The sequence below is a fragment of the Ceratina calcarata genome, unplaced genomic scaffold (genome assembly GCF_001652005.2).
Source record: "Ceratina calcarata isolate Rehan_Ccalc_2016 unplaced genomic scaffold, ASM165200v1 scaffold50.2, whole genome shotgun sequence".
Taxonomy (NCBI): Eukaryota; Metazoa; Arthropoda; class Insecta; order Hymenoptera; family Apidae; genus Ceratina; species Ceratina calcarata.
Window position 1 is genome coordinate 98267 of NW_017174432.1, and position 25948 is coordinate 124214.

General features: G+C 45.3%; 4 protein-coding genes and 2 long non-coding RNA genes across 13 annotated transcripts; 3 read left to right on the forward strand and 3 right to left on the reverse strand.

Moving 5' to 3' along the window:
• The first annotated feature begins 105 nt into the window (after positions 1-105).
• LOC113464736 (uncharacterized) lies at positions 106-2154 on the forward strand. Its single transcript, XR_003389589.1, has 2 exons — positions 106-917; positions 1021-2154. It is a non-coding gene; the product is annotated as an uncharacterized LOC113464736 (long non-coding RNA).
• Positions 2155-2754: 600 nt separating this feature from the next.
• Sirt1 (NAD-dependent protein deacetylase sirtuin-1) lies at positions 2755-10346 on the reverse strand. Of its 2 annotated transcripts, none has more exons than XM_018029859.2 (8): positions 10190-10346; positions 9161-9293; positions 8842-9079; positions 8542-8757; positions 8239-8446; positions 8015-8173; positions 7639-7915; positions 2755-7557 (listed from the first exon to the last, which is right to left on the reverse strand). In XM_018029859.2, exons 1-8 carry the CDS (start codon positions 10335-10337, stop codon positions 6180-6182), a joined length of 2757 nt encoding a protein of 918 aa, XP_017885348.1. In that variant the 5' UTR covers positions 10338-10346; the 3' UTR covers positions 2755-6179. The 2 variants fall into 2 exon arrangements, with proteins under 2 accessions (XP_017885348.1, XP_026672048.1); XM_026816247.1 differs by lacking the exon at positions 10190-10346 and adding an exon at positions 9380-9578.
• Positions 9709-11227, forward strand: LOC113464733 (uncharacterized). The gene is made up of 2 exons (XR_003389586.1): positions 9709-10870; positions 10939-11227. It is a non-coding gene; the product is annotated as an uncharacterized LOC113464733 (long non-coding RNA).
• Positions 11228-11501: 274 nt separating this feature from the next.
• LOC108628120 (protein artichoke) lies at positions 11502-17766 on the reverse strand. 2 transcript variants are annotated; one of them, XM_026816238.1, is made up of 8 exons: positions 17119-17766; positions 16973-17050; positions 15897-16516; positions 15637-15810; positions 15426-15544; positions 15217-15363; positions 12854-15136; positions 12587-12779 (listed from the first exon to the last, which is right to left on the reverse strand). In XM_026816238.1, exons 2-8 carry the CDS (start codon positions 16981-16983, stop codon positions 12678-12680), a joined length of 3456 nt encoding a protein of 1151 aa, XP_026672039.1. In that variant the 5' UTR covers positions 16984-17050; positions 17119-17766; the 3' UTR covers positions 12587-12677. The 2 variants fall into 2 exon arrangements, with proteins under 2 accessions (XP_017885325.1, XP_026672039.1); XM_018029836.2 differs by having other exon boundaries at positions 11502-15136.
• A 304-nt stretch (positions 17767-18070) lies between these two features.
• On the forward strand, positions 18071-22134 carry Vps16A (vacuolar protein sorting 16). 2 transcript variants are annotated; one of them, XM_018029860.2, is made up of 16 exons: positions 18071-18226; positions 18311-18497; positions 18566-18694; positions 18772-18916; positions 18997-19124; positions 19219-19400; positions 19470-19842; positions 19962-20089; positions 20175-20319; positions 20388-20522; positions 20588-20749; positions 20834-20983; positions 21057-21304; positions 21408-21504; positions 21589-21692; positions 21755-22134. In XM_018029860.2, exons 1-16 carry the CDS (start codon positions 18171-18173, stop codon positions 21894-21896), a joined length of 2511 nt encoding a protein of 836 aa, XP_017885349.1. In that variant the 5' UTR covers positions 18071-18170; the 3' UTR covers positions 21897-22134. The 2 variants fall into 2 exon arrangements, with proteins under 2 accessions (XP_017885349.1, XP_026672049.1); XM_026816248.1 differs by lacking the exons at positions 18071-18226; positions 18311-18497 and having other exon boundaries at positions 18569-18662.
• Positions 22079-24233, reverse strand: Ppcs (phosphopantothenoylcysteine synthetase). Of its 5 annotated transcripts, none has more exons than XM_018029863.2 (7): positions 23790-24233; positions 23410-23595; positions 23173-23303; positions 22999-23096; positions 22705-22919; positions 22434-22616; positions 22079-22375 (listed from the first exon to the last, which is right to left on the reverse strand). In XM_018029863.2, the coding sequence occupies exons 2-7, from the start codon at positions 23536-23538 to the stop codon at positions 22193-22195; spliced, it is 939 nt and encodes a 312-aa protein (XP_017885352.1). In that variant the 5' UTR covers positions 23539-23595; positions 23790-24233; the 3' UTR covers positions 22079-22192. The 5 variants fall into 5 exon arrangements, with proteins under 5 accessions (XP_017885352.1, XP_017885351.1, XP_017885353.1 ...); XM_018029862.2 differs by having other exon boundaries at positions 23410-23598; XM_018029864.2 differs by lacking the exon at positions 23790-24233 and adding an exon at positions 23691-23781.
• Between the last annotated feature and the right edge of the window lie 1715 nt (positions 24234-25948).

A 25948-nucleotide genomic window follows, 5' to 3' on the forward strand; every position in this document is an offset into this window, starting at 1 on the left:
GAGGAAGGAGGCAACGCGGCGGCGGCAGCAGCAGCAGCAGCAGCAGCAGCAGCAGCAGCAACAGCGTCGACAACGACGACGACGACGACGACGATGATGGAGATGCATAGAGAAAAGAATATTTATCGTTTGTTTTCGATTCGTCTTCGATCATACTTGGGCTACTACGTTACTTACGCGCACTCCTGGATTATTCCCCGACACGATCAACCCTTTTAACGTACGATGCGTTCGAAGATAGTGACACGATACTTCTTCCAATGCAGATCGTCAACGATGGATCGATTTGTCCAAGTTATGGGACTCAAACTCTACGATATTTGATAGACATTCGTTATAATAATAAATTCAAATGCGCATATGATAATTACATCAGCTTTCGCTTCACCCGTAGCAGTACTTCTCGAATTAGATCCTCACGTACCCCCTTTTTCTGTTCCTTCAATTTCGTGTATCGAATTAAAAGAGAAAAATGAAAAAAAAAATACTTCGTTTTAATTGTTCTACGTGCGTGCGAAAAACGAAGGCTTCGATTTGCCACGGGGTAAACTAAATGATAAATGTTATATTAATTAAGCGATTCGTAATAACAACAAAAGAAACAATAATATTAATAACAATGATAATATTAACAACAACAATAATAATAATAATTATAATAATAATATTGTCGTATCAAAGTGAAGGAGGAATAGTTATTTTTGTGTTTTATTGGGTTGGGTGATGCGTGTACATATGTTAGGACACCTCGCTTTATACGTAGAACGAAATACTGAGGAACCCAGAAAGTCGACTCCGGTTACCGAACATCTGGTGAATCGGTCATCTTTTTCTTTCCCTTGTTGCTTCGTCGCATCGTGCTCCTCCCTCGATCGAACACATTTACCGTTCATTCATCTGTTATTCTTCCCTCGAAGGTACGACGTCCACGGACGTATGCATACCTGCGTTGACTCGATACCGGTATCTGTGACACGTTGCTTTCTCATCTCATACGTTCTTTCTTATTCTTTGAATTAGAGTCACCGAGGGGACCGAAAACAAAACTGGCATAGACTCGCGCAGATAGCGTGAAACCCGGAGCAAAAAGGAACAAAAGGAAAAGAGATGTAAAGCGCGCATTAGATGCACACACATGCAAACGGCTTCTCGAGAAATGTAAAACACTGGCTCTTGGATAAACAGACTTGGACACAACTCTTCCACATGAGAGAAGAGAAAACTGAGTATAAAAGAAGAATCGATACCGATATGGGATTAGTATTGTGCGACGTGAGCGAAGATGTAGCGATGACTACGCATAGGATAGTTAGCACGTATTCGTAACGAAAGAATCCTATCGAGAAAGGAACGAATTGTTGATCGTATTAATCAGGTAGCGCGGGACCGCCGTAACTTCGCGTAAAATACACACGTAACGTTTGTGCGTCCCTAGGAAACAGTACTATTATAATACAAACTATTATTGCTGTGGTGGTAATAATGTTTATTAATTATTATCTTATTATAAATAACACTGGAAAACCTACTTATAGGAAAATGGAAGGCAAATAGGAAAACGTACGTCGGTCTTTCGGTTGAGACACGCTATACACGAGTACGATATAAGTACATACAATAAAAGATGTTCTATTAGTTGAACCACGCTCGATTCTCTAGAAGTACATAGGTCAGACAAATGTTCATTTCGGTTGAACGTTTAAAGACGGGTTTCTTGGCGGGGAGTTTGTCGACAAGTGTTCAAACACGTACGTATATCCATACAGCGGCGACGATGACGACGACGACGACGACGACGACCAGGACGGTAACCTTATCGTCCGTCGTCTAACGTTTATCGCTTATCGCTTTATCGTTATCATTATTGGGAAGGTCCTCCGCTATATGTATGTATACATATATATGTAGGTATGTATGCGAGCAGAGGCAGAGGCGCGAGATAACGTAAGGAGGCGCGTAAAGAAAGAGCTGTTGCGAATATAATCGCGGGAGCACTTCGATGATTATTGTCTAACGATAAGAACACGTTGTTATAATAATTTAAAGCCTATTTTCGAATTTGATTTATGAAAATTGCGATATACGACACACAGAACTATTATGTGACATGCAACAGTAAGGTAAATAAATGGCAAGTAAAGAAACGATCGTGAATCTTGCCTATTGCATACATCTGTGTACTTCGATCGTCAGTCTTTGCGATCGATGGATGCACCCCGCGTCGTACCCATCATTTAGTAATACCTTTTTGCTCTGTCAATTCCTCTTTTACGCTCTCTACGTGTATACACGATCCGGTAAATTCTGTTTCAAATCGACAGTTTGTATAGTTCGTATCGTAGCTCGGATGAAGATCGGTCATCTCACTTGGCGGTACCTCTATCGCTTCGGATCCAAGTTCAACGGGAACGGAGCGATACTGGGCATACAGGGTGTTTGCGAAATCGTGGTACAACCGGCAAGGGGATGATTCCTCACGTAAGACCTAATCGAGAACCAGTCAAAATTTTTACCGCTTAGGGATCCCACTGGTCTCAATCCACCGCTGTAGATATGCCTCAAATTACGTCTGAGACATAACTACAGGTTTTCTACAAACTAAGTTGAAAACTGATGATATGAGTCGAGAACCCATCACTGGTGAGGAATCATCCCCTTGCCGGTTGTACCACGATTTCGCAAACACCCTGTATGTACGTGTATAATTACCTTTGCTCTACATTCGGTCGGAAAGGATAATGCGTCGGAAAAAAATAGTCTCACGGTCATTTTATTACCATAGAAAAGTGTTTAATTTAAAGGAAACAAACTTACACTTTAATAATACCAAAGAAACGCAAAACTTGCAACGTTTTCAATATACATACGTACACACATCATACATACATATAAAGGACATTCCTATGGTCATTCGCTCTGTATTACGTAAATAACAAATTGTAAAAAGAAACGAATGCGTGTGCCTCTCGCGTAATCTCGTGTCGACTAAACGGTGAAGTGAGCGAAGATTATTCCAAACGAAACAGATGCGACTGTAAATATGTGTATATGTAATACGCGCTGGCCGACGATCGATGAATCAACGCATCATCATCGAGAATTATTCTAACGCGATCGTTAACGTTGACATTCTGGAAGAAATCCGTCGTTATGATCGGCGATTAAACGTATAGATAGATATTCGACGAGGAAAAGGAAAGGGAAGCAAGCGAGCAACCAAGCGATTTGTCTTCGAATTCATAGTTCAGCCGACACGATCGATACCCATGATTCTCATCTACAAATAATAATAAATATTTACAAACGTCGTATTCATACAAAAAGTCAGTATATATAGAAAAGAAAAAGTAATCGTGATTGTCAAACGTTTTCTGAATCGGAATCGATCGACGATAAATGCGATAATTTTTACTTCGTCCGACGCGGTATGGATCTACACATCGCTTTCGTCCCCCGTTGCTTAACTTCGTTTTTCAAGTAGCTAGAACCTAACATAAATAAATGCTTAAACGTGGATTATTATGCTAGAATCTAGAATGAACGAGTAAGAGACGAAACGAAAACCAAGAAGAGTACGTCCGTACGGCATTGTAGAGATAAAAAGGGGGAGGAGAGAGAGAGAGAGAGACATCGAGTTCGAAACTTACGGGAAACGTTTATAGCGCCCATTCGAATCGACTTTCTATGCACATTTAATACAACACACGATTCGTTCAACATTTTTCTTTCGAATACGAAGCGCGTACACGTCTACATACAAATAGCATACATGCTTTTTAAATTTATCTGTACGTTTCCGTTTCGCGACTGTCCGTTCGTCTGCTCGCAATTCCGATGCACCCTCCCCGTTTAAAACTGTTACCTATCATTTGCTACGCGCGCGTACATCTATTCTCTTATATTTTAGCTTATCGTTATGCAAATTCATTTACCATGATGAATCGTGAAATAATTGAAGACGAACTCTTGAATCTTGGTGTCTCTTTTGTGCTCAACGAGAATCAAGGACGAAGCTATCGTACCTTCGAATAGTTTCCCTGGAACATCTTTCGCCTATGTTTCACTAATGAAAAATAAATCTTTGTACAACGCGTTGGAAGTATGTTCAACGTATCTCGAATAATTTATGTTACCGGTAGTAGATTCACACAATCGAAATGCACACGAGGAGAATATCGGTCCTTAAGTACTCGCTTGCTCACACAGAGGGACACGTGACACAACGATCGACACACGGCTTCTCGAAAATCGTCGCAATGTCTGTCCCCTGCGATCGCGTTCTGTTCTTCTCTCTCTCTCTCTCTATCTCTCTCTCTCTCTCTCTCTCCTGTCCATTCTACTTTTACATCCCGTTTCTACCTTGTCCCCTCGATAGAAAAATATCATACAAGCTACCCGAAACGTTGCTTTGTACATTCACCCGTGCTCCAATGAACAGAAATCAAGCTCTAGCCTAGCGAATCTAAAGACAGAACTCGGTCTCGAGAATTGAATCCTGCAGTCGGAAATCGATCAAACTTAAAACTGTAAACTACGTCTACGGTTGCCATGGGTGTTTTCGCCACCGCTCTCTGTCTTCCCACTCTCGTCTTCTCTCCCTCGCACAATGATCACGTTACAAGGAGCACCTTTCTATAATAGTGTATTCGTTTAAAAAATATTCTATCGTTATACTATACAGAAAACGTACAAGCGCACGCGAACGTATGTACTCAGTATTCACTCGTTCCTCGCGTGCCTCGCTAAGTATATGACTAATACTTATGTCTGCCCACCGTTCGCACTATCCGTAAACGTTGAATATGATCACTTGCGTAGAGGAGAACAGAGGGCTGTTCGTCCACCAAAGACACGACGACGGACACTTTTACATAATCTTTATCTGACTCGCACAATAATTTACAAAATATAAATAATCACTACTGATACACGGTAATTCCATAGCGGTTATTCAACAGCGAGAAGACTAATGGCAACGTCACGTCGCACTAATAGACGCCGTGTACGAGTTAAATAACGTTTAAGCGAAGGTACTTCTTGCTCGAACTATTCCAAAACAAATATGCGCTAAATACCGATATACGTAGTAGTCGGAATCGTCTTTCTCACGCGTTTCGTTTCTCGCTAGAGGAACGGTTCGCCGTCTCCTGCTACACACGCATATATGTATACCACCTCCCCCGTTCAGACGAATTCTTTAAATACTTTATACAAAAACTCGTAGTCTACACGCGCGAGTAGCACGTGCACAAATATGTACAAACACGTATCTGTAAAATATTCTAAATCAGAGAGGATTCGTTCGTCACGAATTCGTACCGAACCGGACATCTCTGTCTCACGTCCGCGCCAAGCATATATATATATATATATATATTACTCTTATTTACCCCGCGTACATAGAGTATTCCTCGTTTCTCTCGAGAATACACGCGTACCCTGATAAACTATAACTTATTTCTTTCGTCATTCTACGATTGCACATGTTTAATATTTATCGTCTAGTCGTTGCCTCGAAACTCGGGAACGCTTACGAATCGCATGATCGAATCTGAGTAACTGTAGACGGAAAAGAAGAAGGGGGAAGAGTGAAAAACGGAATGAATGGGAGATAGAGAACGTTAAATATACAAGTTGAGAAAAGAAAGGCGGAACGTTAAATATACACGTTGAGAGGTTATTTACAGATGATTATCGCGGCTGCATCATGGATGGTCTCACTTTCCTGATCGTGCCACGATCGTGCCGTTCAAACGATGACGAGCGCTCGCGTGGCATCTCGCCCGTTCGTAAAATTTCGATAATCGCGAGGCTCGTTAAACGCGTTAAACCGAACTCGCTCGTCTCGAGGAAAGATTTACGATTTGACCGAGACGAAAACTGGAACGATCGCTACGATTCTCAAACATACAGGGTAGAAAACGTAGAATCGTAGCAAAGTTCCAACGTGTTTCGCGTTTGATCTCACGACTCGTAAACTGTTTCACTCATTGTCAAAAGGTAATCACGAATACCACGCACGCGACCATACCTAACGGTGACAATTGCACTGTAAGCCGTTCCATCGTAATTAAATGCAACTTACTTTTAAGCTCCTACGTTTCCGATCCGCGTACGCACAGTTCATCCGGCGAAAACGTGAAAACGTTTGTAAAACTTCCTCGTCCCGCACGGAAGTCTCATTGCTCTCGTTCGTCTTTCCCCGTATCGAATTCTCTCGCCAATTCGAACTCGACTCCTCCCTCCTTCCCTCGTGATCGTAACGTTTGTCTTCGTTCCGTCTCCAGCTTCTTTTCACTAGCCACCGTCCACGACTCTTCTCTCATTTCATCTGACACGCGCCTTTCCTCGCATCTCTCAACTCCTTTGAGTTCAGCCTTCTTCTCCTCGTGCTCTTCCTCCATCGCTTCCTCTTTATCCTCACCTTTCTGCGTCGCTACCGGCGACTCTTCCTCGTCTTCCTCATCTTCCTCTTCATCGTCTTCATCTTCTTCTTCATCCTCCTCTTCGTCTTCTTCGTCTTCCTCTTCCACGGACGACGAGTCGCTGTCGCTGTCCGAACTTTCAGAATTTATCGAGAACGAGCAATGATCATATTCCTCGGAATCCGAATAAACTTCGGCACCGGGAAATATGTACTTGCCAGGCGACAGTTGATAATAAGTATTTTCTGGTAATCTCGCAGCGAGACTCTTACGTATTTTTGATTGCCAACAGTGTCGATTCAGTCTCGTACTCGTCAACTCTTCTTTGCTAGATTTGCCGTCCCGACTGTCTACGCTGTTACAGCTGTCCCCTATCCCGGAGTCCAAAGCGGAGTCGACGGATGCTTGTCTCGGCTTGAAATTCGTTTTCTCCACTTCGATCTCGATGGAATTTCCTGATCCGTCTTCGTTCAAGGACGACGACGTCGCCGCCGCTGTTCTATACGTGTCTTCTGCGTTCGAACGATCCGGTTTTAAGTCGGCGTGAGGCAACGTGTTCGCCGAAGTTATTTCGATCGATCTTGGAAACGTATGACACTCCTCTAAGCAATAAATTCTTCCAGTATCTTTCGACGTAGACTCCGTCGTACGGACTTTGCCGTCGTTCGCGGACTGGTGTCTCGTTTCCGGGACAGGTTCCGTTTTCGGAGAGTACAGACTAAAATTCAGTGTGTAGTTACTGTTCCCGAAATTCATTCTCTTCGGGCTGCTTTCCGCGCTCGACTTGCCCAGCCTTCTCTTCGGACTCTCTCCCGAAATGTGCAACTTTTCCGCGTTACTACTCGCGCAGATTCCGTTACCAAAGGAAGACAAACGCACGCTCTCCTCCAGGCGTCGTTCGAACGCGTTACCGTCCACGTTATCGCGAGCCTTGCGACTTCGACTCTCGGCGGAACACGGATCGTTCGGCGAGCACGGTTTACCATCAGTCTCCATCACGTTCTTGTTCCACGATGTTCCGTCCTGACTCTGTTCCCAAGTATCGTCCGTCAAGCAACGCACCGGTAACAACTGCGTCGCTTCTTTGAGGATCGCATCGTTCCAACACACTTCCTTGTAGCTGTCCTCCATTCTTTGGAAGAACAAAGAAGAGCAGACAGCGATTAGGACCACGTTACGTTGGCATTTAACGTCCAGTACATCGATTACTTACAAGTGGCAGAGCTGATTTATGATAACGTCACCGTCCCCTAACAGCTCGACGTCGAACTTGAGATGCGGCAACGACTCGCGATTGATCAGGATCTGTGGAACGTGAGACGGAATGGAGGAAGGTATCAGTGCCACCGGTCGAACCTTTAACGACGACCCGATCACGATCAAGAGGTCGCACTCGTCTTTGTCTTTGGCCATCGCGTCGTGAAAGGCATCTGGCAATCCTTCGCCGAAGAAAACGATGTCTGGTTTCATTATCCCTTGTGTCACCAGCTCTGTACGTGTTCAAACGATTCGGAACGATTAATGATAAGATAAGAAGCGAATCGATAGACGCGGTTCAAAAGATAGACGATCCGCGTTTCAATTATTACCTTTGTAACTGTCGTTGAGATCGATCCCCGATGCAGGAGGAAGAACGTTGATTCGACACTTGGGACACGAAGGTATCCTCTGGGCGAATATATCCTCCCTGATATCGTCAGCTTTCACTTGGTATTTACATCTGGTACACGACGCGGTTGCGAACGAACCTGAAGTTCGATCGGGATTCAATGATTCTGCTTAAAACTAAATTCCCTCTCCCGGTCCGACTTACCGTGGCATTCGATCACGTTCTCAATGCCCGCCACTTGTTCCAGCGTGTCGATGTTCTGCGAATAATTCCTGAGCAGCTTCTTCTGCTTGTCCAGCATTTTGATGAACCTGTGACAAGGGCTGGGCTTGAATTGTCCGGGATAAATTTCTCGCGCGAACTTGAAGAATGGTCTTGGATCCTGACCGAAGTAATTGATGTCGAACATCGCCTACGAAGAGAAAGTGGCAAAAGGTAATGGAGGGAGTCAAAGCGTACGATCGTACGGGAATAGAATGACACGAGTCTCATAGTTCGTTTCCTTACCTGTGGATCTGGTAAGTCCGGAAAATCTTGAGCCAATCTAGAATAAATACCGTCTCTACTTCGAAAATCAGGAATTCCGCAACTGACGCTCACACCTGCTCCCGTCAAAACGATGATTCTGTTACTGTTCCGTATCAATCTGACGACGTCGGTCAAGGTGTTTACGTGTCTCAGTTTCTGACGTCGCGGTGGTTCCGACATCATGTTTATTATGATCTGCGATTCAGTGGAATGGAATAATTAGTAAGCTGTGATTTTTATCACTGGCGAGACAGAGTGAATACGGCGTTGTGTGCGAACCTTCCAAAGAGTCAGATCGTCGACTTGTTCCGGGATCTGAGTAGAATCCATGAGAAGGTGATGCAGAAGATCTCTAGGATCGGCACCGGTCAACATTTGTTTCTGAACCCAGGATGAAGCGTTCCTCCACTGATGACCGATGTCCCCGCCTTCGCCAGAAAAGTCGGAAAAGCCCGACAGGTCGGACAGATTCGAAACCGTGGACGACACCTCATCCTTCTCGTCAGTAGTGTCGATCCTGTGCCGATCGCAAACGAACATTGAGCGGGAACTTCGGGACAGAGTCTCGGTCGTCAATTAAAATCGAAGGGAGACTCACGGACAACCGGTGTCGTCACTGGTGGAGTCGATCCTCGATGGAATTGGCATTAAATTCGTATTTTCCGGGGAAACAGAAGCCGATTTCGATTCGTCGCTTAATTCGTTAAAACCGCTGTCTCCTCCGTAAGTCTCTACAATAAATTAATCGTCCGATGTACATATTTATTCGTCACAGGGAATGAAACATCCAGCTACTATTCAAAATTAAGATTCGTACCGTTTCTTTTGAACGTAGTATAACTGATCGAATGATTCGTCTGACGAGAAAATGAATGATTCATTGCAATAAATAGACAATGGTCCAACATTTTTGAAATTGGTGGGATCCTTATTGAACTTAAAGAGATCACGATAGATATGTATTTGTATTCTATGTGCACGCATAGACAGTGATAAACACATAGCTATCGTTATATCTCAGTTATGTGCGTAGCGTACGTATGTACAAGACGGATAAGTGTACGTATGTGTTCACAGGGTCTTAATGAAGATCATGCCATCTGTGAACGTCCATCGGATGTACCCTGCGTAACGCGTAACGTCGTATACATGCTACGTACGTGGTACGCAGGTCGCAGGTATTTATCTGTATGTATTTGGCATATGTGCAGATATCGCGTACGGTATAGAGAGTAGTACCGATTTCTGTTTTTTCTCCATGAATCCGTGAAACTAGTATACGAGAAGAGAAGAATATATGTACGTATCAGGGTGACAGTTTGAAACAAGTCGATTCGAAAATAATTTTATTGAGTTCGAACAAAAAATTGGATGACATTCGGAATTTTTGGCTCAACGTGATTCGACGGGCAAGCTACGAAGTAGCCAAGCATTAAGGCGTGACACGTAAATATTCAAAGCATACACGGAAACTGTCATGGCGGCTCTGGTCATCCTCCATCAACTAGGAACGAACAAACGAACGATAACCACCGCAACCACGCAAGACGAGCGGGCGCCTCCGCGACCGCCATCTTGCAATCTGGTAAATTTCATTAACGGATCGAGCGGATTTTTGTGAAAATACCTTCGAGATCTTCGTTCGGGGTGTCACGCGACGTCTCGCAGTCTTGGAAATCAGGTTTCGCACTGCTGGTACCATCGTAACCGATGCCGTCGACTTTTCGTCGTTTTGCTGGGGACGAATATTCTGGCACCTCCGAGCCCGACGCCATTTTCCACAGCAATGCAATATACACAGTTTGATGCGCACCCGTTGCCACGACCGGGGTCGCTACTCTACATAATCGCTACGCCTCCCTCCTTCCGCGTCAATGATCTATAGATTATGGATCACCGCAGACGCCGACCGTTCCGTGTCCGCGTCATTGTTGGTCATTGTCAGTGGCAGAATGGCAATTATGGCAGGTAATAAACTACTTAGACCCAAGTTTCAACAAGAAATTCAGTTGACCACACGAAAAAGGGACACTTGATTTTAAAGAGGATCCCAACGTTACCAAGGTATTTATTTGTGTTAATTTACGACGTCCATATATAATACCTTACTAAATTCAAATAAATGCTTTCGCTCTTGTTTGAATTTCGAATAATTTCAAATCATTTGCTTGTGAAAAGCATTTCTACAATATACTGATATATACAAAAGTTTGAACAGGCCAGTCTGACCTGGCAGAGACAAATGTGATTAATAATCGTCATTGAAGAAATGTGGAAGAAATTAAGAAGTAATCATGCTAGATCAGAGGTGAGACACTTTATTCGTACATTTTTTAATTGCTTTCATTTTATAGCTGCATTTTTTAATTGTGACAGAATTCTGCAGGCGAGGTTACTGGACGAGGCGGAAATAATGAAAATGAAGCGTTGCCGGAAACTGATAAAAATAATATTAAATAGTATTAAATAATTCCAGAACGAGCGCTGGTACGATCAATAGGAAATTGAATTTCACGAACGGAGGCGAATTGCCGTGACGAAAATGCAAATAGCGAAGTATAGATGCGCGTGCGCGCGTCAAATAAATTTTCTCTTTAAATAGACATTAGATTTTTTAACTCTGTAACTTGTTTAAAAGTGAAATAAAGGTCTTGTTAAACATGCATATTATTGTCTACTCAATCACCCAGTCAACTACTAGAATAATGGACACCGATTATCCTTGATGAAAACTGTGACTCGAAATAATAGTCGTGGCCACTATTAAATTAGTCGTATAAGTACATTAAATTTTGCTAACTGTGTAAAAGGAGAACATGAGGAGATAGGAAGTGGTACTAATTCTTGCTGTGATTTCCAAGAACGTCTAAAATTTCTATCCCATCTTATTTGTACTTGTGCTAAGTAAGTGAAAATGACATGAAGAAATCTCGGAAAAATTTTCTTCTATCTCGAGTACTTCAGTAGTAATCAAGTAAAAACGAATTTCATAGGAATTTTATTTAACCTTACGACTTCTTACGTAATACAGACTATTGCTTTAACTACCAGGATAGTCGAGAGAAAGAGAATGTTGGTAAAACTTTACTCGAGACGATTGATATACAATAAATAAGAGAATTGGACTAGTAGACTTATATAAATTGTATTACTATACATATATACTAGAAATGTATATGCTTATCTATAAGAACATATAAGTATAATACAGTAAATGTAAGGCCATGCTCGAAAGATCGAATATGGTATTACGTACACAATTGTGCGTGCTCATAGAAGTATATATTATCAGAGACTGTTGCGTCGTGTATTCACAAAGGAGTACCGAAACTTTTCAATCACCATTGGTCGTTGGGAGGTGAATCGTTGCGACGGAGAGACATAGAACACTGGTGGACGTGCGTAAGATGATAGAGAAGAGACGACGAGATGACAGAACGACGATAGAGCGAAGAGCAAAGGGAATTTATCTGTCGCATTTAGTATTGTCGGTTGGGCATGTCGGAATGTATACCGGTAACGATGAGCCGTCACAGTAGCCGTAATACTGTTGCGTTTGTAGATGAGATTGAGTATGAGGCGAGAGCGTGAGGGTGTGCATGAAGGGTAGACCCTGCGGTGACTGGACGAATGGCACCATTTGAAGAGGCATGGTAGGTAGAGGAGACGCGATTGCGTTTCCTCGGTCCAGAGTAGATCCGTTATACGATCCGAGATTCATCTTTCCGGAATAAGCGCTGGCCGGTCTGATCATCGAGACATCGGGGATACTGCTCGCGGCGACAGCAGCAGCCAAATGCGCTTGATCGATCGGACTGGAGGAGCATCTGAAACGGCAGATGCAGATCATGATCACGATCAACGCTATGAACGCGACGACGCCACCGACGATTCCGATGATCAAAGTGTCGTCCGTGCCGGAAGCCGTCGACGACGAGCCGCGATCGCCACGGTCGCCGAGCACGCCGCCGTTTATGCCGTTCAAATGTTTGTTCCGATCTGCATTTTGAACCGCAGGTGCCACCGTCCAGATGATCTCTGGCTCGGAGAACGAGGTCGATCCGAGAGAGGAAGAGAAGGGAGAAGACGAAGAAGCCGTCGAAGAAACAGTGGGATCAGCAGCAACGTCGTCGGGGAGCTCTTCGACGGAGACGTCGTTGCAGAGTAGCCGATGTTCGGGCAACTCGATGAGTTCGGAACCAGCCAAGCGAGGTGGACTGGAACAGACCGGTAGGTTCGACGGATCGACGGGAGCGACCATTGATTTCAGCCACTTGTAGAGTCGTCTTACCTCGCAAGTACAATCGATCGGATTGTAACGAAGACCTTTGATCGCGACGAGCCCGGTACGTTCGTCGAGCGCGGCGAGGAACTGGTTGGACAACGTAGTCAACTTGCTACCGGATACGTCCAGTTCGAAATAGGTGGATCGGGGTACTGGGAAGAAGAGCGCGGCCGGTATCGAGTCGACGGAAGTGTTCTTCAGACCGAAGGACAGCCTGGACCCTCGAAAGCCGACGAGAGAGCTCGACAGCACAGTCCTCAGCCTCTCCCCTCGCAGAGTCACTCGATTCAAACGAGGATGCGCGCGCAATGATAGTTGCTCATTGCTCACGGACGAATCCTTGATCTCGATGTCCAATGTCTCCAGCGAGTTCATTCCTTTTAGGATACCCTGAACGTCGAAGTAGCCCAGCTTCGGGTAATCGTACGCGGACAGTGAGCGAAGCTTGGCGAACGGTTTGAAAGCGTTCCTCTCGATCCTTGTACAGTTCGGCAGGTCGGCCATCCTGAGAGTACGCAGTCCGGTCAATCGGTCGAAACACGTCTCGTTGACGATTTTCACGTGATTGCCGGAAACGTCTAACCAGCGAAGAGCCGGTAGCGCTTGGAATGCTCGATTCGCGTTCTGAAGATCCGCTAGTCCATTCCTAGAAACGTCCAACGTCTCCAGCATGGTGGTGCGTTCGAAGATCTTCGCATCTAAATCCAGCAGATTGTTCCCGGACAAGTTCAGGTTCTTGAGGAAAGGTGTTTCGAGCCTGACGACCAACCGTTCCATTTTTACTCCGGTATCGGCCAGATTCAACGTACGAAGAATCTTTGCTTCTCCCAAAATAGCGCTGATCGCATTCTCGCTGAGAGGATTGCCCGAAAGATCGAGTTCCTTCACGTTGCTCGTCACCACTTGGCTCGTAGTAGTGAGTTCGGTTATCCTGTTTCGCGCAAGGTTCAAGCCGACGAGGGAGGCGGTCTGTCGCTGGAGAGACCTGCTCGGAATTTCGTTCAACAGATTCCCGGAGAGATCGATCCTCTCGACGGAGCGGACTCTGCTCGGATCGAAGATCGTCTCCGGCAAAGAGGTCAGCCGATTTTCTCGGAGATCGAGACGTTCAAGGCGCAGTAGACCCTCCATCGTCCTTTCGCCGAGCGCCTCGATGTCGTTTTCGGAGAGATCGATCGACTGTAGCTGCGTAGAATTATGGAAAGCGAGCTCCTCGACCGACTCGATTCGATTTCCGGCGAGATTCAACGTCCGAAGCCGACCTAGCTGAGAGAACGCGAACTCGGCGACACGTTTTAGCCCGTTGCCAGATAAGTCGAGTCGCTCGAGAAACTGCAACGGTTTCACGTGGTCGCTGGGAAAGTAGAGAAATCTATTGTCGGAGAGATCGAGCGATCGCAGTCTCGGATGGACCGCGAAAGCCGTTGGCGACACCCGATCTATTTGGTTCGACGAGAGGTCGAGGATCTCGAGACCCGTCCCGGTGTCGAAGTACTCGCCGGCGAACGATTTTAGCTGGTTGGCTCGTAAATTCAACTCGTACAGGCCGGTCAAACCGACGAACGCCGCGTTCGAGATCGACTCGATGCGGTTCCCAGATAAATTGATCCTCGAGAGATTCTCGAGCCGATCGAACGTGCCTTCCTCGATCCTTTCCAGCCGGTTGTCCGCGAGCGATATCCTCTCGAGCGACTCCAGATTCCGTAGCAAGATAGCCGGTAGAACGTTCAAGTCAGTCCGCGAGACGTCGAGGTCGACCACGGACGAGGGAAACACCGGTGGGAAACCGCCGAAGAGAGGATTCGAACTGAGGTTCAAATATCTGACGTTCTTCAAATGTTCGAACGTTTCAGGTGGGATTCTCGTCAATCGGTTACCCGCGAGATTCAGAGAGATCAGTCGCTTTAACGGCAGCCCGCCGATCGTAGCCAGCTTGTTCGAAGACACGTCCAGTTCTAGCAGCGTCTCCTCCAGGCCGAGGAATGAGTCCCGCGTGAGCCTCGTCAACGCGTTTCCGGATAACTCTACTCTGACCAGCCTCTCGAATTCCTGGAACAACCCGGGCGGTATTTCGCGAATCAGGTTCCGCGCGAGTGCCAACGTCGCGAGGTTCGACGCGATCGCTTCGATCGACTCGATCGGAAGCGCCGCGATCCGATTGAATTCCATGCGAAGATGAGTCAGGGACGGCAGCCTGGTCAGGGCCGTCGTCGGTACCAGCAGGATGTTGTTGTCTCGTAACGAGAGCCACTTCAACTTGTTCAGACCATCGAACGACGATTCCTCGATCTACGGTAACGATACGATGAACGATCCGAACAAAAGAGCCGGACTGATCGTCGAAGTAAGCCTACGCTCTCTGTACGTACCGTGCGTAACGCGTTCAAACTTAAATCGAGCCTGGTCAGTTCGGTCAGCCGCGAGAACGCGTTCACGCCTAACCGACCGATGTCGTTCCGACTGAGGTCCAATACTTGGAGCTCTTTCAGAGTCGACAAGTGAGTTTGCTCGATCTCCTAAAATCGACAAAACGATCAAGCCACGGAAGGTACACCGGGACGCGTCGGGACGTACTTACGCCGATCAAGTTGTTCGAAATATTGAGAAATTTCAGATCTGTCAAATGTCTCAACGCACTGACAGGGAACTCTTGGAGTAAGTTACTCGACAGGTCCAACTGCAACAAGTTGTAAGCCCCTGAAACGATGCGATCACAATCGTTAGAATCGACGTCGCGTATCACCGAGGCAGGCAGAAACCGCGTTTCGTTCGTTCAACAAGTTCCACACCTTTGAAGACGTCGCTGTTGAAACGGACGAGATCGTTGCGGGAGAGGTTCAGCAGGAGCAACTGATCGAGGCCCGAGAGAGCACCGTCTTCCATGTGAGACAATTCATTCGCGCTCAGATCTAGCCGCAACAGCGATTCGCCTATCATCGAGAGAGCGGCTCGTGGAAGCGATCCTGCAACAGCAACGTCTCGGTTGAACGCGTCCAACTATTTACACGTACGTACATAATTCGTTTCGTTTAATTTACGCTCCGCTAACCGATATTATTCCCGGACAGCGAGACCACCCTGATCGACCTGGGTCCTTTCAGAGACGCCGTCGGCACGACGGTCAGATGGTTACCATCCAAGTAAAGCAGTTCGAGGTTCTCGCATCCCTTCAAGATCCCCTCCTCTATACTCCGCAATCCGTTTCTGGACAAATCGAGCAGCCTGAGCTGTTTCATACCGTGGAACTCGTTACTGGAAAATATGGGATTCAAACTGTCCCCCAGAAGATTATCCGCGAGCCTCAGCTCTTCGAGTTGATCCTGTGCACCGAGAAGTCTGCCCATCAGTCTGTGAATCGAATTACCCGACAAATCGAGCTTTCGCAGACTCAAACCGGAATCGAGCAGGTCTTCCGGCAGACTCTGATATCCGCTATTCCTCTGGCTGATGGAAACGATCGGCTGGCCTCGCATACTTTCGACGGTGTCTCTCGTGAACACCGCCCGATCGCAGTTCATCTCGATCGAGCGGCTGTACTCCGTAGAGATCGAGCACCTGCACGGTAAGTGCAAGTCCCGTTTCAGCTCGACGCACGGTATCCATCCCGCTCCCGCTTCCCACGACGGGGCGACGTTCGAAAGCGAGCATACGATCAGCGTCAAATGCCACCTAGAAACGAACGCGGGACCAGTCATTCTCGTTCGAGAAACTCCACCCACTCCTCTCCTCTCTTCGCGCCGGCGGTGGTCATCCGGGAGAAAAAAGCGAACCGAACGAAAGATCGAGGATAGGAACTCGCGTAACGGTTTCCTCTGTCTTAACTTTGTCTCGAACTTTTACCGAACAACGTTGGCGATTAATTTCGACCCTCGACGAGACGATCGGTAATCGTTCACGTGTCCGATGTCTCGACACCCCTGGAACAAGTCGCGTGACGATCGAAACGAGTCCGTCAAATATGATCGCCGAGTACGAACAAATTCCGCGTTTCCGTGGTACCCGATCAACGTGTCTCGCGTGACATACTTTTTCATCCGCTCGCTTTTACTCGCTTTTACTCGTTTCCTTTCGGAAAAAAAGGAACAGATACCCGCCTCCTTCTCTTACCCGCGACAAGCAACTTACGCTCTTCTCATGTTCCCTGTTTTGCCTTACTCGTTCGAGCGTGACATCACCGTTCGTACAAATTTGACGGCTCGACACCTGTTGAATCGCCGAAAATTATTGTCCCGGATCACCGGTCGATTCACTAATAGCTTTCCTAAACTCACACTTTTGGATTCGAGATCGGTCACCAAGTGACTCGATACATATCGCTTCTCGTCGCTCGTTTTATTTCGACGATCTCTCGGGAATTCCGACACACTCGCCCTACGTCGCTTCTCTCTATCTCTTCGAGATTCGCGCACTCGACGATACCAACGATTGAGAGACGCTCAAAGGGAACGGAAAACTCTGAACTCTGAGAACTATGTTCGGTATCGATTACACAGGAACCAAGAATGAAGTCGAGATCGCGAAAGAACGGCAGCGGAGGATGGAGTGTTCGCTGATATTCGCGGACGCACAGGTAACGGGGCACGTCCTCGCAACTTTACTTATGTAGGTATACTCTGCAGTGGAGAATGAGAAACCGCCTCGACTCACGATTCTCCCAGGTAGGGGAAACGGTAAAAACCCGTGCCCGTGGCCCGTATGGAGGGTACGCGATCGCGATACATGGCTTTCCGCGTGCATGTAGATACGCGCTGGTCGCGGCAGGTACGGGCATGCATATGTATGCGATACGCGCCACACGCAGCCTGAGAAAAGAACGCGCGACGCGGATCGAACGTATGTATGCGAGGACGTAGGAATGTTTGTCGAGCAACCTTTCACTAACATCGCATCCCGTTCGTTGCCTAAACCGTTACGGTATATACTTAAATATAGATACTTACACACGAACATTTTATCCGCGAATGAAATTTAAAATCGCACCGCTCTACCTTTCTCTCGACTCCTGACTCTTGAATCAACAGATATCTTTCGCTTTCTACGCGTACCATGAACCCGACTGTTCCATTCAATTTTAAATATAATACTATAATTCTAAATTATAATGTCTGTAATCTGTAGCTGCAATGTAGTCCGTACGAAATATCGAACGTGAATGTAAGTAAATAGATGATTCAAAGTATGATCTAAAAGGAGTCCCACCACCAATTCAGGCGCCAGCCGCAGCCTCCATGCACGCACGCCAGTCAGTTCAGTTTGTTGTTGTCAGTTGAGCCAGAAGTGCATACAGCTTTGTCTTTTATTTTAATTAGTTAAATAGTGAAAGATGTTAGCGATGATAACTGCCGACTGGTTTCCCTTCGGTCGGGACGTATATTTCAGGTAAACGATACTGTGAGGTTAACCGATCGTAATTACTGTCAGATGCATTCGTGATATCGATTTGTAAAATGTATCCACGTACAGGAAGTTTGAACTCTATCCGTTGTCCTTCCAACACGAAGTTTCGAACAACAATTTATTGGTAGCAGCTCCTTACGGTGGCTCTATCGCCGTTACTAGAAATCCTAACAAGTTGGTCAAAGTTCAGGGATCGAACAAACCTGTGATATATTTGTACACTTCTTCCGGGAAACTGACGGCCAAGCTGCAAGTAAGACTCTTCGTCGAAGCTACTTCGTCGACCGATACGTGCATATATGCATCGTCTTTCCTTTTCAGTGGAGCGGTGGGCAATTAGTTGCCCTTGGCTGGTCTCAGCAGGAGGAACTACTGTGCGTACAGGACGACGGCATGATTCATATATATGATATGTTCGGTACATACCAGCATGCATTTACCATGGGAAATGTGCGATACTTTCTTTACAGTCAAACATTATGGATTTGCAGTTACAAGAGTCTGACCGAAACGTTTTTGTATGTTAGAAGGTGAAAAACACTAAAGTCGTGGAGGCAAAGTTTTTTCAAAGTTACAACGGGACTGGCATCGCGGTTTTAACTTCCACTAATCATATATTCTTGGTAAACAATGTAGCTGAACCGAAAGTGAGACAAATATCAGAAATTCCCAGTATGTACAATAGTTTATCTCTTTCTCTCGTTGTTTTTAATTCTCGATGATCGAGAATCAACTATTATTCTATTCTTAAGGATTCGGCGGGCCTATCGAGTGTTGGTGTCTAGTCAATTGCGACAGAGAAACTCGCGTGATATTATCTACTGTAGACGGAATATTCGTCATTCCACAGTCTTCGCAGAATGCGACTCAAGTACAATACGTAAGTAGTATCACTGTAACAATGAAACGCCGAAAGATATGAGGAAGAAAAGGTTTCATATGTAAATCTGACAGACTTTTGTATTTATTTTTAGGATAATCTTTTTAGCAGGCATAATAAAGTGTACACCGTGACCGCTATGGCTGTATCTGGAAACAATCGTCATATCGCTCTTTACACGGACACTGGCCATCTGTACATGGGTACCATAGATTTTAAGGAAAAGTATTGTGAACACTATACAAGCATGAAAGAGCCGGTGGGAGATATGGCGTGGTCAGTAGGCGTCGCAGTCTCACAGAAATGCATTGCTCCATTTTAATCGTTCCCGGTGCTCGTACACAGGTGCGGGACAGAAGCTGTGATATGCACGTGGAACAGTACCGTGATGGTGATCGGACGATCAGCCGAAACTATAACGTACGCTTACGATGGCCCTATACGTCTGGTCACGGAGATCGACGGCGTGCGCGTGCTGTCCGAGACTTCGCACGAAATGATACAAAAGGTACCGAACGTCGTTCAAAAGATATTCCGAATCAATTCGATGGACCCTGCGTCCTATCTGCTGGAAGCCTCGAAGCAGTTTCAAAAGAGGAGTCACAAAGCCGATACGTACATGGACATGGTGAGAGACAACTTGGACACGGCGATAAGGACTTGTATCGACGGGGCTAGCCACGAATTCGGCTACGAAACGCAAAAACTATTAATGAGGGTACGTACACGTTACGTTTACGGTTACGTACGGTAACGGTTACGTTACGGTTACGTACGTTACACGTTTCTATTTCTAAATTTTGCACCGTACGATCGTATTTTTACTTCTACTGGTAGGCCGCGAAATTTGGGAAAGGATTCAGTAAAACTGTCAACCCCGACTATTACGTAAATATGTGTCGAACGTTGAGAGTTTTAAACGCGGTGAGACACCCTGCGATCGGGATACCTCTCACGTACACACAGTATCCTTTTTTTAAACGTCGTTCGGCGCTACGTCGTTTGATGCTGTGGCTTTCGTATGAGACGACGTTTCCTCAACAACGATAGATTCACCGTTCTCACGAGTCAGGTATTGTTGGACAGGCTAGTCGCGAGACGACACTATTACTTGAGCATACATATCGCGCGGCACCTTCAGCTACCGGAGATCGAAGGAGAAAGTCGAATATTAGCTCATTGGGCTTGCTACAAAGTACGTCAGTAGTCACTGTTCCCGATTGTCCTCTTAAACGCGTTAACTATCACGCACTCTTCGAATAGGTGAAACAGACGCAGCTGGACAAGAGACAAATAGCCGAGGAGATAGCCGATAAATTGGGTTACGCGCCTGGTGTTTCTTACAGCGAGATCGCGAAGAGGGCAGCCGATTGCGGTCGAAAACAGTTGGCTATCAAGGTAAATTAGTACGGATGGCAAGCCTTGATCTCAGTTATTTTCGATATTTTCTGTGTGATTATTAGCTGATAGATTACGAACCCCGCGCGCATCAACAAGTACCACTGTTATTGACGCTCGGCGAGGAAAGAGCAGCTCTACGTAAAGCCGTTGAAAGCGGAAACACAGATTTAGTTTACACGGTAATACTGCACCTCAGGGAAAATATGCCACTCGGCGATTTTCAGGTAATTCTTTTACTATTAGAGATAACAGAGACGTTCCGTTTGAATAATCCATGAACTATCTTTCTGCGCGATTACCCCTTCCAGATGTCCATAATGCACTGCCCTTTGGCAATGGCCCTGTACGTGAAATATTGTCAGAATCATAATCGGGAAACGCTGCGCGACATTTATAATCAGTACGACGATTTTCATTCTCAAGCGATATGGTTCATTACCGAGAGTTACCAAAGGAAGGTTTGTACCGACGACACAAAACATACGTAACTGCGATTCGGATCTCCTCCTGACAGATCGTAATGCTCCTTAGAACACGATGTCGAGGGAGGCGTTATTACAATCGGCAATGGAGAATTTTAAATTGGCACGCAGCGATACTAATGCGAGTTTGACAGATGAACAGATCAAACTGTTGCGATACCAAAGATCCCTGCAGGACACGGTACGCGAACCAGTAGTTGGAAAACCACTTCACGACACTGTGAAGTTGTTACTGTTGAACAACATGTTGAAGCTGGCTGACAAATTGAAATCGGAATACCGTATACCGGATCGAAGGTACGCGCTGCTAGTACGAAAGTTCGCGAATTCAACGAGTTCGATGTAGAACGTCGACTTGTTCGTACGTATTCTCTGCATTTCAATTGGTAAATTCTACTAGGTATTGGTGGTTACGAATCCAGTGTCTGGCCGAACAGGGTATGTGGAGCGATTTGGAGAAATTATCCAAGAGCAAAAGATCTCCCGTCGGCTACGAGGTATGTATTACGTTGACGAGCGTTTACGATTTGTCTTGTACCGTGGACTAGGAAAGATGGAAAAAATCTATTTAATTGTTCCAGCCGTTTATAGATCAGTGTTTGAAGTATAACGAAGAAAGGGAAGCGAAGAAATACTTACCCAGAGTGAGGGACGAATTAAAAGTGAAATACTTGGTCAGACTGAAGTGAGTGTTCACGATCGATCGATCGTTAATGAGACAACGAGATCATTGATATGTGTTTGCAGAATGTTGAACGAAGCTACTCAAGTCGCCATCGAACAGAAGGATGTCACCGCATTGTCTTTCTTATTGGCGCAATGCGAACCAACTACGGACAGACAGTTGATCGATAAAATTAATATGCACATATCGAGCTTGAAGAATTAGAATCGAGTCAAAAGCCGATCAGACGATCAGATATCCTCGAGTTCAACGGAACCGCGAAACGCTGGTTCGAAGCGGTACACGATTTTTCCAACATGCTTACCCGGTTCGACTTACATTCGACGTGTAAATAATGGATGACTACGGTGGGTATAGTCGGGGTGCATCATCGATCAACACCGAAGAAACAGCCTGGTTGTTCGATATTTATTTTATAATATATTTTACTCGTTTAAATGCATCTTTATACCTTTGTAAATTGTACTTATGTACATGGACAATGTGTGTGTGTGTATCAATTACTTTTTACGGACGGATCGTATGAAAGCTTCATGCTTCTCGATGAGAGAACGTACGATCAATCGTTCGATTTCTTCACCCTTGCTCAGCTGTTCATCGGTGAGGGAAAGAACGTAATCGCTCTCTCGACTTACAAACGTTACTTGTTGCTTCCGAGTGTGCAGCATATTGGCTATGACTAACTACAAGAAGTTCGTTTTAGTATGCAGAAAAATATATTATCGATCAGACGTTACTTACATTGTGGTTATACTTGTTCAGCGCGCCTCTCGCTTTCGAAATTAAGAGGCTTTCGTCGGTTTCTAATTTAAATGATACGACGAAAGCCTCTGGGACCCACAAGCTCACTAGAGGGGCCAATATTTTCGGTACCAAGTGAAGGGATATCGTGGGAGCTGTGCTGGACGAAATTTTATGAACAGACTGAAAATTGAAGAACCATTTTCAACTCCACGTTTTAACGATTCAAATCATTTTTCTTTGATCGTGCGGTATTCGTATACGTACGTACCAGTTCGTTGGATGGAATATAGAAATCTGAGACTGCAGCCGCTAGGTATAAGATCGCCTGTTCCTTCATGCAAGCCAGCGTCTGACAAGCAGCGCGAAGAAGCCAAAGATACTCGGAGAGAGTAGTAAAAGTTATTTGCAGTAATTTATCTTGCTTTAGAGCTTCCTTGTATCTGCATAATATCTTTGTCAAGTTAGACACGTATTGTGGAGCGACTACGAATAATTGTCAAGGGAATTAAGGGAGTTCGTCTTGTGTCACTCAACAGGTCACATACCTGTAAAGGAAATATACCTGTAAGCGTGGTTTTGCCATCGTGGTCATTCATTTCCAACATATCTAAAAGCTTCTGTCCCTTAAGGTGTCTGGAAAACGGTTCCAGAGAATTGGCTCTGGAACACAGAAAACGCAGCATAAGTACATCGCATTTACCAGCATTTTAATCGTTTGCTACTGGAAGGTAAGTACCTATACATAAAAATGACAGCATATCCATTTTCTAAAAAATATTCCGCGGACACGGATCCTCTCGTTCCGGCACTAAAATTGTCAACGAATCTTACAGTATTGCGTTCTAAAGGAATTGTCGTACCACCGCTCTATAAAATGAATGCCTGCTGATCTTAGGACTCTCTTCGTTTGTTTTACAGTAATCTACATGTACACTTAAATACTTTATTATAAAATGCGGTGTGTAACACTCACTGTCACTAAGACCACTTTGTCATCTCTGTTCAACTGTCGTTTTACAAATTCCTTCATTAACGTTACGCTCTGATCGAAATCCTGAGGTTTCTGATGTTTGGCATAAAAATCCTCCCATGTAATGTCCATTTTTTTTTAACGTAATCAATCAAGTTATAACTCTCGAATGAAATGCCGACTGGTAAACTGCTGAAAAATATGAAAATTCGACCGTTGACTTAAGGGAATTACTACGTGTGCGATTGATAGTAAAAGTCTAACGATCGACTGGATTACTGAACTGATCGATCACTATAATAGCAATAATAGCGTGATCATGATCACGTGATTTTCATTCTGGTTATATCTGATGTCTATGTCTATGCATACACGGGACTCACTTTTTAACACGTTCATCCAAAGAGCCGTATGAACTTTGGACGATCTCGACTCGCTGTAGTACTACATAAATCCAGCGACTGGACAAACTGATGTTTTATTCAAGGATCTTTTATTCATGAAACTAGGAGGAGGGTCGAAGAACACGAAAGAACGGGAGAACCGTTACGAACATACGACACCCCTTGCCTATGGATCATCTGCAGATTCCGAGTCATTCAGAGTCTCGAGTCCTGTTAGATCCTCATCGTATCTCCGAGCCCCGGACGTCGCAAATGCACCGGCAAATGCAAATCTTAGCGACCCTGACAAGCCGTTTCTTAGAGCCCATTGAGAGAGTGCTGATTTTCTTTTTCGTGGTTTTAGATTTAATCGATCGAAAGAGAAACCTGTTTTGAAGGTCTCGTATTATTAAGAAAATACAAGAGCTATTCACCACGTGGCATGTGCTGTGCTATATGTATGTACACATACTTCAAACGATTTTGGGGTTGCACGTGGCGCCATCTAGCGTTCATGACCGCGTACCCGCTTGCCTCCAATATCTGCGGCAAGCCGGCAATATTGGCTGACAAATAATCCAATGTGGTTTGGTGCCTATACTAAAATCGTTTGAGGTCCCTCCACTACGGGCCGAGTGGGCTTTGCGATAACGAGAAATATGATACTTTGGCCTGTTCGGCCCTTGATAGTCCGCCTGGTCCCAGGGTTCTCATAATTTATCCCTCAGCCGGAAAGTGGGGGCGACGCGACCATGGTGGGGACTGGCATGATGTAAAAACATAAGGTGTGTTCTTCCGCCGTGTTCAAATCAGGGTTGAGATATTTTTACCCACGACGCTCGCTTCCCCTGTTTTTCGCCCGTATTTCGATCCCCACTACTATTCCCCTCATGCGTGCTCATGCGCGTTCGCGAAGCTCTCCGCAGCGTTATGGTCCCCACCATGGTCGCGTCGTCCCCACTTTCCGGCCGTGGGTAAAAATATCTCAACCCTGGTTCAAATGTGTCGCTGTTTGCGCCTTCCACTCATCGGCCATTTTTGAAGTACGATGACCTATTGCACGCATATATATTACACTCCGAGAACCTAATTTTTGACATGTTTACGATTTTAAAATTAGCTCTGTTTTAATATGAAGCGTGATTGGTTAGAAATCCAGAATGGCCAACGAGTGGAAGTGTCCGTGTAGAGATGGATGTTCAAATAGATGCGCAAGAACACACCTTATGTTTTTACACCATGGGGACTGGTACTTGATGGGAGCAGAGAGTTTCTCTCTGACGCTAGGCATGGTCAGTGATTTTCAAAATTTGTAGGCTTATTTTGGCTATACATCTTGTCAAGTTGGCAACGTCGATGTCGATAGTAGCGCCAAGCCAAGCGTGGCGTAGACGAACGCAGCGCTGAATCCTTCTCATTTGAGTTTGGGTGCCAGGCTTATACATTTCGATGTGCGATTTCCTATTTCTGTTCAATATTGTTCTTGTTACCCGTTATTTTGTTGTTTTCGTTANTGCACTTTAATAATTTATATTATTAATCTGTGAAAAACAGGTCATGAGAGCAGCGACAGCGACACCAGTGTCATGACTCCATCTACTTCAAAGAAGGTTCCAGTGAGGAACGTCATTGGCATTTCTGTTGACAATGCAAGTAGAATGGTGGAGAAAGATAATTCATTCGTTTCTCGGCTGCTGGCAGAAAACGATTCAGAAGTTGTCGTTTTACCAGATATATGCCACTCCATTCACCTGGCAGCCTGCAATGCATGTGAGAAGTTGCCGCGGCACGTGGAATATTTGTTATATTCATTGTACACGTACTTCAATACAAGCCCTATAAAACAGCAAAGTTTGGAAGACATTCATTTGGAGATAATGTACATAGCAAAACAGAAGCTCCTACAACCTTCGACAACAAGATGGCTGGCAATGTCACAATGTGTCGAAACAGTTCGAAAGCAATGGAATGCTCTTTACACATATTTCGCTGTAGAAGCGTGTACAGAGGCAGATCCATCATTTCCCGGGACGAGCTTGGAAGAAATCATATTTAGCAGGATGAAGTATCCACTAACGAAGGCGTACTTGGAGTTTTTGAATTATGTCTTCGAGGCGTCCGCGAATTTCAACGCTCGTTTCCAAACGAACGACGTACAA